The sequence below is a fragment of the Dipteris shenzhenensis genome, chromosome 5, assembly GCF_047967505.1.
Source record: "Dipteris shenzhenensis isolate YYH24624 ecotype China chromosome 5, Dip_SZ_1.0, whole genome shotgun sequence".
In the NCBI taxonomy this organism is placed as follows: Eukaryota; Viridiplantae; Streptophyta; class Polypodiopsida; order Gleicheniales; family Dipteridaceae; genus Dipteris; species Dipteris shenzhenensis.
Window position 1 is genome coordinate 44,871,461 of NC_141600.1, and position 12,449 is coordinate 44,883,909.

Genomic DNA, 12,449 nt, shown 5'->3' on the forward strand with positions numbered 1-12,449 from the left:
GCATGAGATTGTATGAAGTTGGTAGTGGGGAGAGGACGAGAGGGGGTATGGGGTTCCCATGGACCCATCCCTTCCGTCCATCTAACAGCACCTTGCAAGAACATGCCACATTTATGGATGGCCTCTAAGGTGTGTATAGACTAAAAGGTTGTCCCCATACACATGATGAGGGGCCTCCTCTCAAGAGGTGGCCTCTAAAAGCTCACTCCATCCCCATACCAAGATTCAAGAGGTTTCTCCTAGCCTTCTTAGAGTAAATTTCTGAAAGCAACATTAAATGTATGTGAGGGGAGAGACGTACACGTAACCTTGGAGCCTCTTGGAGACATCTAATTTTTTTCAAGGAGCCTTAAAAAGTTGAGCTTCGACACTTGCATCTTCGGACGGAGGTGTGGGGGGTACCCTCCCCCACTCCCCAAACACTCTTTGCTAGAGGGTGTTGCAAGGTCAACATTTTCTTAGGTATGGCCAATCGTGGAACTATTTTTGGTACCATTTTGGGGCCGTGATGTGAGGTGTTGGTGGTGGGTGAGATTTTGAATTTTGCATGGACCCACGCTCTCGCTAAAAGTTTTTTCGACATCATGATTGCCGCACTAGCATAATAATGAGACACAATCTTATCATTATCAACAGCACAGAGCTTGACACATTGCACTTTATGCATTTATTCATGAGCATAGAGACGGTTCCTCTACCTCGGGCTTGACTACATCACACAGCCTTTGCCTTGCCATTTGTCATTGCATAGCTTCGCCATCTGTCACACTACGCAACACAATCTTTTGTTGCACTAACCACTGTGCTGCTTTGAGCACAACCACATTGGCCTGAATACAGCACAAAACTTTTGCCTTGCCACTTGTCATTGTGCAGCTTCGCCATCTATCGCTGCACAACACAATCTTTTGTTGCGCTGACCACCGTGCTGGTTCGAGCAATGATGTTGGCATGGAGAGACCACCATGGCATGTCAATCTTTAAAGGGGACCCCTCAAGGTCCATATCCGTGACCATCATGCTAGACGTCAACCAGTACACATGTTCTTGGAGCTATTTTAGTTCCAAGCTAAGGAAAATGTAGACATCTGCAATTTATGATAGTTTCCTTGCAACCACCACACTGGGTATTGGAGTTATTATAGTTCTAAACCAAGGAGAATAAACTCCTATTTGGAAGTTCCCTTGCAACCACCGTGTTGGTTATTGGAGTTATTATAGTTCTAAACCAAGGAAAATATACTCCTATTTTGAAGCTATTTTAGTCCTACTAGTCCTTGAGCAACAATTTCTACTAGTTCTTGGAGCTATTTTAGTGCTATTTTAGTTCCAGGCTAAGTAAAATGTAGTCCTGTTTTAGAGCTATTTTAGTCCTTCTGCAACAATTGCTTGTGCAACAATCGCACCGGTTGCACCAATTGTTGTAAATGCTAAATGAGGGCATTTGTCAACCATTTTCACTACATTAACAATAGTTTTTCAATAGCTTCTTATGCAACGATCCCTAAAATGTAAATGAGGGCATAAATATGCCATTTGTCCTTCTTTAGAGCCACTTTGACTACTGAAGTAACAACAACAATAGTTTTGGCGATAATGGTACTACATTGAAATTGAAATAAAATAAATAACATCTGATAGTTTTTGCGATAATAGTATTACATCGAAATAAATTACATCCAAAACAAACATTTAACAAAACAGATTACATCCAAAGATGCTATCACTTTGTCTCTGTGACACTTCTTTAAACACTTTTAGCACTTGTCAACACCACCGCTGTGACAGGACCTGGTGTCATTTTTTGCCCTTATTAGCACTTTCTCACACTTTTGACCTCGTGCCTCCTATGTAGGGGACAATACAAGCACCTTGTAGTGCTATCATAAGTCAGGTATTTCTTACAATTTAGACCCATTTCTCCTCGTATGCAAGGGATAATATGAGCACATCGTAATTGAACATAACCTTCTTTGTAGCAACTTCTTTCAAGGCACTAGCAGAGAGAACTCAACTTGGCGGTGAATTCAATCGAGCACAACATTCAATAGTGGACAAGGAAGTCAATCTGGTTGTGAGCTCCAGCACACTAACACATGCTCTCAGTGTGACTTGAGTTCTCCTTCCCTAGTGCTAAAGGTTGTGCTCAATTATGAAAGTCTCATCACCAAGTTGAGTTCTCTGTGCCAGTGCGTGATGGAACAACGACGACCCGTTTCCCTTGGCTCCCCATCCTGCAACTCCCTTGGTCATGGCTGTGGCTGGTGGAGTGTTGCAGGATGGAGAGCCAAGGCAAACAATGGATCCCATGACTTGGGAAGCATTATGAAGGGGCATCAAGGTTGTAGAAGAAGAATCATTACACAGAGGTGGAAGAGGGCTTGGAGAGAGCATGGAAGGGGGTAGGAGAGGGATTTCCTGGGTGCGATAAATTGTTTCTCTACCCTTAAGGCCTTTATATAGATAGACTTTCCTTCCTCCCACTCTTTTTCCCTTTGTTTCTTATGTCAGTTTGTGCGACTCTGGGTGCCTACCGCTTCTAAAAGCACACAATCCACCCACTGGATTTTGCTAGTAGCCCAGCCTACCATAGGCAGTCATATACATAATCGTCTAGCCAATGACGTGCAATTAGATGGTTGCCATGGGAGAATTTCTTGGTCATCAGAGCCAAGATCATAATAATTCAATGGGATGAGGGAGGAGGAGCGGTGGCACATGCACCCAGCTTGCTGGTAGCCTAGCCTAGCGTAGGCGGTCATTTACATCATCGTCTAGCCATGACATGCAATTAGATGGTTTCCATGGGAGAATTTCTCGGTCATTGGAGACAAGATCATAATAATTCAATGCGATGAGGGGAGGGGAGCGGTGGTACATACCTCCAACTTACTGGTAGCCCAGCCTAGCATAGGCGGTCATTTACATCATCGTCTAGCCATGACATGCAATTAGATGGTTGCCATGGGATAATTTCTCGATCATTGGAGACAAGATCATAATAATTCAATGCGATGAGGGGGGAGGAGCGGTGGTACATATGCCCAGCTTGCTGGTAGCCCAGCCTAGCGTAGGCGGTCATATACATCATCGTCTAGCCATGATGTGCAATTAGATGGTTGCCATGGGAGAATTTCTTGGTCATAAAAAAATTCTAGCAGTATGATATGTTCTTATAGTCTATCTCCAGCTTAATGCTAATCTGAGCATGTGAATTAGATGGTCCCTCCTGAAAAGTCATCGTTATTACAGTCTGATTCCGATTCAATGCTAATCTGAGCCTGTGAACTAGATGGCCCCTCATGCAAAGTCATTGTTATTACAGTCAACTGAACAAAGGCAAGATCAAAATAGGACATTAGATTAGCATTGAGTCAGTTCATCAGACTGCAATAACAATAGTTCTTGGTCATCAGAACGAGAACTATTGTTATTATAGCCTAATAAACCGACTGAATGCTAATCTAAGCTTGTGAACTGCAAAGTCATTGTTATTATAGTTCGATTTTGGCTCAATGCTAATCTGAGCCTGTGAATTAGATGGTCCCTCATGCACAATCATTATTATTACAGTCTAATTCCAACTGACTTTCAATCTGAACCTATGAATTAGATGGTCTCTCATGCATAGTCACTATCACTAAAACAAGCTCAGTGGTTGTTTGGGATTAGTATACTGTTTGGGATTTACATTTTCCCTTGTTTGGTATTTATTGATTGGAATTTACTGAAACAAGAGCGGTGGTTGTTTGGGATTCACTAAAGGTTATATTTTGTGGGGCAATGCAATTAATCCTAAACCAACAAAAATGCATTTCCTTGCCAGTGCCTACCTCCTCTAGCCTTAACTATCATACAACTAACCTGTCATATTCATCAATGTAATGTGTGGAGAATCCATCAGTACATGGGTCTTCAAAGATGGCAAAGATCTCACTAGATTACATCGTTGAGCATGTCAAGACAGCTTGATTTGATAGATTAGAATATGTGAATAATTACAGGTTGGATAGTAGGAGAGCAAACTAGTTAAAAAACCCGACAGGTCTCAAGTGAAGGAACAATCGAGGAATATAGATGGAAAGCCATAGAGACAATGACATTTTTTATGCCACTTGTCCTAAGCTTGATGAAGCCATTTCACAAGGGGTCCCTTGGCAACCTAAGATTGTTGTAGATGAGATTGATCGCTTGGAGGAGGAACATAGACTTCCCAAGAGTGTCATTCACAAGATGGCCATATTGCAAGAGGAACTATGGGAAGGCCTTCAATACTATAAGAACCCACAGTTTGCAAAGTATGTTACTAAAGGCTCCCACTGTGCGAAGTGTCGATCCCTTGTCCTAGAATCCTTGTGTAAATATAAAGTCCTTCAAAGATTTCGGACTTGATGTCTTGGAATCTTGGATATATATTACCCGAGACTTTTTAAGGGGCTGACCACCCCGCTAATATAGTTAGCTTTTCAATAGTGACTTAAGTAGTAAATTGTCTTTAAATTATCTTCTTTGAAAGGAAAAAGTTATTCAACCACATTGGTTCAGGATAATCACATAACTGGTGTTTGAGCTGAACTAGCCGCGATTGCATGATGTTCCAACCACCAGGCTAGTTTAGGACAATCACATAAGTCCAAGCCAACCTGGATTAGAAATGAAACAAATAAACTATCCCAAAGCTCAATTACAAACAACCACCGGGATGGTTTAGGCACCACTGACCTGTGTTGTATCAAGCATGTGTATGATGTGCTTGTCACAAACACCTTGCGTCTCATCTGCTTTTTATAGATGTCCGTTCTATTTTCATATTTTCGTGCCAAAATCTCATCAATCTAGCAATGACTTATGCACTTAGGCTGTCTCTCGGTGGGTGGGGGTAGGTTGCAGGTACTTAATCTTCCTCGGGGGGGTCACCATGTATAAACTCTCTATATCACGTGCGTTCAAGGCTTATTTGTAAAATCCCTTATCTGTAGATTTTTTATTAATAAAATGCACCCTTTTTCTATACGAATCTGTAAATTTTTTTTGAAATGATTTTAAATAATCCCTTATGTAAGTTAAATTCTATTAATTTTAGAAATTAAAAATATCCTTCTGTTGAACTCACGTGATAGGGTTACATAATATGAGTGACCTCCCCGAGTAATCTTCTAAGATTTGACAGGCGGGAGGTGTGAAAATTCAAAATTCGCGGGAGTAGCGAAAATTTCCGCCATCGATTTTTCCCCCGCCGGCGATATAGGTCAACAGAATTGGATATCCCAAACAAATGCAATGTGGCCCCAAATGCTTCAAAACACAAATAGGCCAAAGGGCATGCTATCGGGTTTGATGTTATGTATTATGAAATGCAATGACCTTTGGCATGCTTATGCGCCATATAGCAAGCAAGTGCATGGAAAAAGAAATAATTTTTCAACTTCTCCCGTTTTAGGGTGAATTTAGATACCAATACCATCAACTATCAATGTTTTAATACCACCATGCAGTGGTCCCACTAGTTTGGATTCCAAATTTTCAATTAATTTTGGTTTTCAACAAATCAAGAAAAAGTTATGGAGTGTGCCCTCAAATGGGTATACATCATTTTAGCACATATATTGGAGGCCCGTTAATCCATGCCTAATGTTCTCATTTAGGTGTGTCCTTGGGTTGAGGAGAAGCTCACGTAGTGTACTTTTGAATGATTACTTGGTTGCATGTATGTACAGAACAAAATTTTGATGTTTTTGAATAAATTGCTATATCCTATAGTCTTAAGGATGCATGCTTCACGTGCAACATAGCACTTGTAATGCTTTAACGGTCTCGTTCCAAATCCTTATTCCATAATTTTTTGGTCTCATGTTCAAGTTTGGAATGTGTACTACAACTTGAAGCCAAAGTTTGCTGAATTTCGTTGAGGAATGCATAAGTTATGGGTCATGCAAGATACCTATATACAAAAAAGTCCCTGAACCTCACCAAAAATGGCTACACCCAAGCAAACAATGACCTTGCAGACAATGAAGCCGACGTCAGGCCCCGTGCGATAGGCTGCTAGTATGGGGACACACCCCGTGTTGGTGTGGTGACGCTATGGGAACCGCAACTTCTAACCACCCATGGTAGCATTGAATGCATCTTGGTAAGAGGGCGGGGAATTGTGCGAGTCCATGATCCAAGGGGGGGTGGGATACAACCTTTCATAGTGGGAGCTATGGTGCACAAGCTAGATTATAGATAAGCTAGCTTGTGTCTCCACAAGCGAGATTTGCTAAAGATGAGCTGAAGAGTGAAAACTACAAAATCTTTGTCAATTATAAGATAAGTTCAATGATTCATTGAATCAAGGGGAAAAGATAAGCTCCCAATCCCAAGAGCAATTCAGACAAATGTTGCCGTATTTGGCCATAATTCGATAGTACGTTTGACTGCGCAAGCAACGATCGAGACAATCCGAGCCACAAATTCATGCACTGTTAAATGTTTCGCCATCGTTGAATGATCAGGAGACGAAAATCGACAATCTGAGCCACAAATTCATGCTCTGTTAAATGTTTCGCCATCGTTGAATGATCAGAATCATCATCTCTAATATGCAGCTGGAGCACAATCAGAGTCCGTCAATCCATGCATGCTCAGCAGCAGCCCAGCTCGTCCATCCTTGAAAGTACGTCAAAATTCGTTCAATTTCGTTCTCCTCGTTGCTTTGATCCGCCTCAGAATCTCGTCTTCACGCCTGCAGAAATCCGTCCCTTTCCCATCATTTTCTTAATAGAGTGGGTCTGCAATCGTTGTCTGTTTCGTCTTGTTTTTCCCTTTTTCAGACGATACTGTTTGGAGGGTTCCACGCGCTCTTTGCTGAATTCATACAGTCGGTCTGTTGAAGCCAGCTGCCAGACTTCAGCAGGACTTTGGCTTCACTTCCAGGTACCCATTGTTAGCCTTTTGGTCTCTACACTCTCTGAGTCCGTCGCACCATTTTGCTTCAGAATTCTTTCGCCTCGATCGTTCGCCTTGTATTATTCATGAGCCGGAAAGCAGTTTCACTCGAGAGCACGCCTTCATGCATTCCTCTCATTGGTGTCATCTACACTTGATATGGAACTCGCCGCCGGTCCTGCACCCGTTGTTTTCGTTATCGTGATGAAGCTGGTTGGCTTGGCTATGAGAGCTTGTGTGCAGTCTGTACAGTAATTGTCTCCCGCTTTCCGCTTGGAGATTCATTGTCAATGCTGCAGAGGCAGGCACTCTGAGTTGTGAGATTATCAAGATGTCCGGGACAGTCAATCCTACTCGACGCAGGAAAATTCGCTGCCCCAAATGCACTGCCCTTCTGACAGAACCTGCAAGTCCCATTTTCCAATGCCCTATTTGCTCGACTTTTCTTTCAGGTCAGACGCGGTGCATGTAGTTGCGTTTCCAAAATTTTCTTCCAATCTTTTATTTTCTCGACGTAGCCCGTAGCGTTAAACTTGGCCCTGTCGCGTTGAGCTTCTAATAAAGTGTCTCTGCACTTTATTTTAGCTAAAGCAAGCCCAGGTGATTCCACGGGCAGACCAACAGAGAACCATCTAAATGGAAACGGCACGGTTGCAGAAGCTAATCCAAGAACTCCGGAGGGAGGGTTCAAGCTGGAAACAAACAGTCTCGTTAAAGACCACAAGATGGAAGGCCGGCAGGAGGAAAGGGAACGTATTGAAAAGGACAGTACATTCACCGGGATAAAAAGTGAGCCAATCGGACTAGATTCTTCACCGATAGAAAAAACATGTACCAAGGTAGAGAGTGAGCCAATCAGACCACATTCTTCACCCCTGGAATACGATGACAATGATCAGACCATCTATAGGGAAAGATATCATCAGCCAGTGCAGACAGAGACATCCATGCCTGAAATTGATGCATTCTCATCTGCAATGCCACTACATGATTCTCCTCGAATTAGACTGACTATTTCACCTGATAGAAGTGCTGAAAGCTTAGATTTTAGTGAAGATGGAAGATATTTTTCAGGCTCTGATTCAGCCTCACGTGATGGGTCTGATACTGATTTTGATTTTCCTGCACCATTGTCAGAGGCCGTTCACGTGGAAGAACTGCCAGAAATTCTTCCTCCAATCCTGCAACGTGAAGGATTTCAACTTAAGGAGAACCAGAATAAAGATCTAGTCCCTGCAACGCCTAATTTGATTGAGGGGGAGATTGATAATGGTCCCATTACAGGACACGGGTTTGGGCTATTTTCACAGGATGAGGATACTAGACATGAGGCAGATGATAAGATAAGGAAGGTTGATCAGGATTGTGTAACAGTCAATTGTTGTGAAGCCGAAGTGAGCATCAACGGTGAATATTTTGACAATCTAGGAGAATCGCTAAGGAGTCAACTTCCTTCAGAAGTGGTTGATAAAGCACAAGGCGGCATTAGAGAATCAGCCGTGTCAGGAGCTGACAGCAAAAGCACAGAACTGGATGAAACATGGGAGACTTCTGAACGTAGAAAGCAACAATCTCAGAATGCCGATGGTAAAGATTCTGTTTCTGTTAATGGAGTGGGAGGGCCATCCAATGCTTTTTCACATCAGGCTGCAGTGGAGGCTGATCTTCGGTATGTTGATGTTTGGAGAAACGGATCAGTTAGGCCAGAGGAGTTCAAGGATTTGGATGAGTCACCAGGTGATTGGCAGTCCTCAAAAGTAAGTGAGTCCCCTGAAGATTTGAAGGAAGAATCTGCAGATTTGAAGGAAGAATCTGCAGGTTCAGATCCATCAGATGAAACAAAAGCATCAAACTCTGCCATGGCAATTCTTGTAATCTCACCATCCAAGGACAGCAAAGATGTAAGTTTTTCATCCTTGCAGGAGGAGGAAAGGCACCCTCGTGACTGTGAAAAAGTCAATTTAGAACAAAGTCAAGATAGCAATGGAGCTGTTCTTTTAGAGACTGCTTTGGCTGAACACAGCAATGTGTCTAATATTGGTGCAAGTAGTATCCTTGCACCAGGTCAGTGGTCAAGGACCTGTCATCATTTAGATATTAGGATTGCTCCTCCTGAGAGTCTGGAAACGAATGACAATGAAGGTAAGGTTCCTGATATTTCCATGTACGGAAAACCAAAAACTGGAAATACAGCTCCCCTTTATATGTCAGAATCTAACAGTAACGTTAAGGGATTATTTGTCAAGCAGGGGAGGCTTGTAAACTCCAACCGTATTGAACAGCCTAGTTCTGGAAATGCACACTGTCTAGGACACGACACTCTTTGGCAGAGTCAAAATTTTCAACCAGACAGGGATGTGATAAAGCACAGTCCAGGTTGTTTATCTCATAGTACTGCAGATGAGTTTTGTGCTTATACTACTGGAAGAGATCAAGAAAACAGGCATCATTTTTACCCCAATGAGCCATATTTGTCAAATTCTCCTGGCTTTGTGCAGCCAAGTGCCAGCAGAAGGGCTTACGTACAGTCTCACCCTTTGATACTCCCACCTGCTAGACAGGAGCATGCCTTCAGCCACGGTGCTTACCATTCAGTCCCTCCTATCTGCACATTCTGCCTCCAACAATGCCATGCGCAATGGCTGCAGGTGCCACAAAACATGTTGCAGCATAATTCTGCGGTCTGTTTTCCTCAGTTACCATCAATGTCTCATCTGCCAGTACATCATAACAACTGGGATTCCCCTCGGTCTCATCACATGCATGCATTGCCCTGTGCAAACTCCTCAATTGGCTTAGGCCAAACATATTTTTCTCCACAAAAAACTGAAATGCATACTAGATCGAATGCCCAACTTAAGCCATGGCCTTCAGTAGCAAGGAAACAGAAGCATTACCCTCCATTACCTCAAGGGGGTGCTGTCCCCTATGTTTTATGTCAAGGTTGTAATCAGTTGCTCCAAGTTCCTGCGTATCTTTTGTCTAATGGTTCAAAACTGCAAAAGCTACGCTGTGGTGCTTGCAGAAAAATATCCAAATTCTTCAGCCATCACCCATCAAGTGTGAGCTCAGCCTCTAGGACCACCCACACCCCTCATTTGGATCAATCTTCAAGTGCATATAGAATGAATGAACTAGACCTACCCTCTTTTGAGGCACGTAGCTTCTTAAATGATCACTTTCAGGACTGCAGCGAAAGCACAATCAATCTCTCCCCTGTGTTTGTCCAGGGCTCTCTGCGTGAGGATTATATTGAAACTTCTGGTGATGATCTTTTAGGAAGATGCAAACTGACTTCAACAGCCGAACATCGGCAGCAACTTTTGATGGAATCAGATTATTCTAGAAGTGGGTCAAAAAGCAGTACTGGCCAGCTCAAAAGGTCAACAATGCCTGGCTCTCCACTCACCAAACACTTTGGACAGCAAAGAGGTTCAGTGTTTGATTCTGGTGATGGTGTTGACTTACGCCCACATTCACCAGCTCCAGGCTCCCCATTGTACCATCATTTCAGGTATGATTCAACTTCTTATTTTGATGAAAGACCTGACCATACAGATCAAGATGCCGACAGAATCCTTGGGCCATCAGCCCAGGATGGTAGAGGACCCAAGTATCTTGCACGTCTTCTTAAGAAGAGCCTCAGAGATTTTGGCAAAGGAGGGCGGAAGGTGACCATAAATAACCAGTTAATACCAGATGCAGTGGTGAAGAAAGCTGAAGAGCTAGCAGGGCCAATTGATCCTGGCTCATATTGGTTGGTCTTTCAACTCTCTCTCAATTCAGAAAATGATGCGGTTATTCTCTCGCTGGCATTTAGAAGGTGTTGATTTGGTGATGTTAGTGAACCAGGTACGACTACCAGGCAGGATTCTGGGGCATAATGGGTGGCCCTTGTCTTGGAGTTATACCTGTGAGTTGATCCGTGCAAGCTATTCTATAGTACAGAACAAATGCTAATATATGCTGTTTTCTTTAATACAAGGTCACTGCTTGATACACACAGCTGTGTTTGATGCTTCATTGCTAGGTCAAAGGGGTGCTGGAATGCTAAAGGGCCATGACAATGACGTGATTGTCTTTTTTGTAGCCATATATAAAGGAGCTGAATTTTCCTCTATCTAAAGACTGCTCTGGTGGTAGCACGGGGGTTTTAGTGAATGGCAGAGAGTTACACCAAAAGGATCTGCAAGTTCTTGGCAGTAGAGGACTTCCAACCACTCCAGGGAGAGCCTACCTTATTGACAGTAGTGGGCGAGTTATTGATGAAGCTTCTGGTGAACAGTTTAGAAGTCTTGGGAAGCTTGCTCCCACGTACGTGTCTATGGCCTACAAATTTGTATTTGAGGGTTTGGAGTATTGTATATCCTCACTTGTACTGAATTTTGCATGTTATGAACACACACACACACACACACACATATTCCGAAATTTTATACACACATAGCTTAATGTATATATTGATACATGCGTCTCATGCAGGGTTGAGAGAAAGGGTCACGGATATGGCCTGTTCCAACCATCCAATGAGCAATCTTGATCAGTTAAAAATGATTTAAAGGGGTTTTCAGGTTGGAAAACCGGCTGGAAACCAGAACATTGTTGCTGCTGGACAAGAGAGATACTATTATCTGCTATAGTATCTGCTTCTCTGTTAGCAATGAAAGTATGATAATGCTTGAAGAATCCTTGGAACCACAAATCAAAGATTGTTTTTATATTCAAAAGGTGCAGTTCTCATCTTTGCTAGTGGACTATTGGTTTTGACAGGATGATATAGTCAATGTGTTTGTTTGACTAATATTCCCTTGCTATTTGTGTTTAACCTCCTACAGCCCTTCTTGTTATTGCTGTAGCTTTGCATGGGGATAACAAAACTGGTGGCTATTTGTCTTTTGATAATCACAATTGTAGTCACTGCTCTGTCTTCTTACTAACAAAGCCTCGTTGGGATCTGTCGTGGCATCTTTTTCTGGGGATTTGTTATCCAGTGTTTCTCCTAATGGGGAATGCAGTCCTATGTTCTGCTTAACTTTAGGCTTTGAAAATGTTTTCTGCAGTTTATATTTGTACAATTTCAAAGTGGAAGTGGGACGTATACACGATATATACCCTCAACTTTTTCAGGTTGTAATCATTCTTGTTGTTTCTTATGTAAGGTTTTGAAGTCCCCTCTATGTCCTTACAGGCTTTTGTTCTGTGTATCTAATAAAAATGCCTCAGTTACAAACACTTTATAAATGTACCTGTCCATATATTGTGAATAAAAGATAGAACCAGGCAGCTTACACATATATTGTTTAAAGTTTGGTTGAACAAATTCATTTGATCAGTCATAGCAGAAGCAAGCATGTGGAGTGACCTCAGATGATTGATTTTTCTAGGCTAGTTAGTTTTCCATTATGAAATCTTCTTGTTACTCTGGTGTAAAAACAATCAGAAAGGAGTACAAACAATCAGTGTACAAACAATCCAGAAGGAGTATTGAGACAACCCCCAAGCACCTCAGTTGTAGCCGT

The 12,449-nt window shown here is 42.4% G+C and overlaps 1 protein-coding gene across 1 annotated transcript; it reads left to right on the forward strand.

Moving 5' to 3' along the window:
- The first annotated feature begins 6,373 nt into the window (after positions 1 to 6,373).
- Positions 6,374 to 12,197, forward strand: LOC147902077 (uncharacterized). Its single transcript, XM_087374666.1, has 7 exons — positions 6,374 to 6,658; positions 6,882 to 6,918; positions 7,230 to 7,382; positions 7,516 to 10,687; positions 10,783 to 10,843; positions 11,021 to 11,244; positions 11,413 to 12,197. The coding sequence occupies exons 1-7, from the start codon at positions 6,623 to 6,625 to the stop codon at positions 11,468 to 11,470; spliced, it is 3,741 nt and encodes a 1,246-aa protein (XP_087230792.1). The 5' UTR covers positions 6,374 to 6,622; the 3' UTR covers positions 11,471 to 12,197.
- The last annotated feature ends 252 nt before the right edge of the window (positions 12,198 to 12,449 follow it).

Excerpts from the sequence above, each read along its gene's own strand:
- LOC147902077 (XM_087374666.1), top strand. The coding sequence starts at position 6,623 with ATGCTCAGCAGCAGCCCAGCTCGTCCATCCTTGAAA. Across the intron at positions 6,659-6,881 it reads CAGCTCGTCCATCCTTGAAA|CTGCCAGACTTCAGCAGGAC; the intron begins GTACGTCAAAAT and ends TGTTGAAGCCAG. Across the intron at positions 6,919-7,229 it reads GACTTTGGCTTCACTTCCAG|AGGCAGGCACTCTGAGTTGT; the intron begins GTACCCATTGTT and ends TCAATGCTGCAG.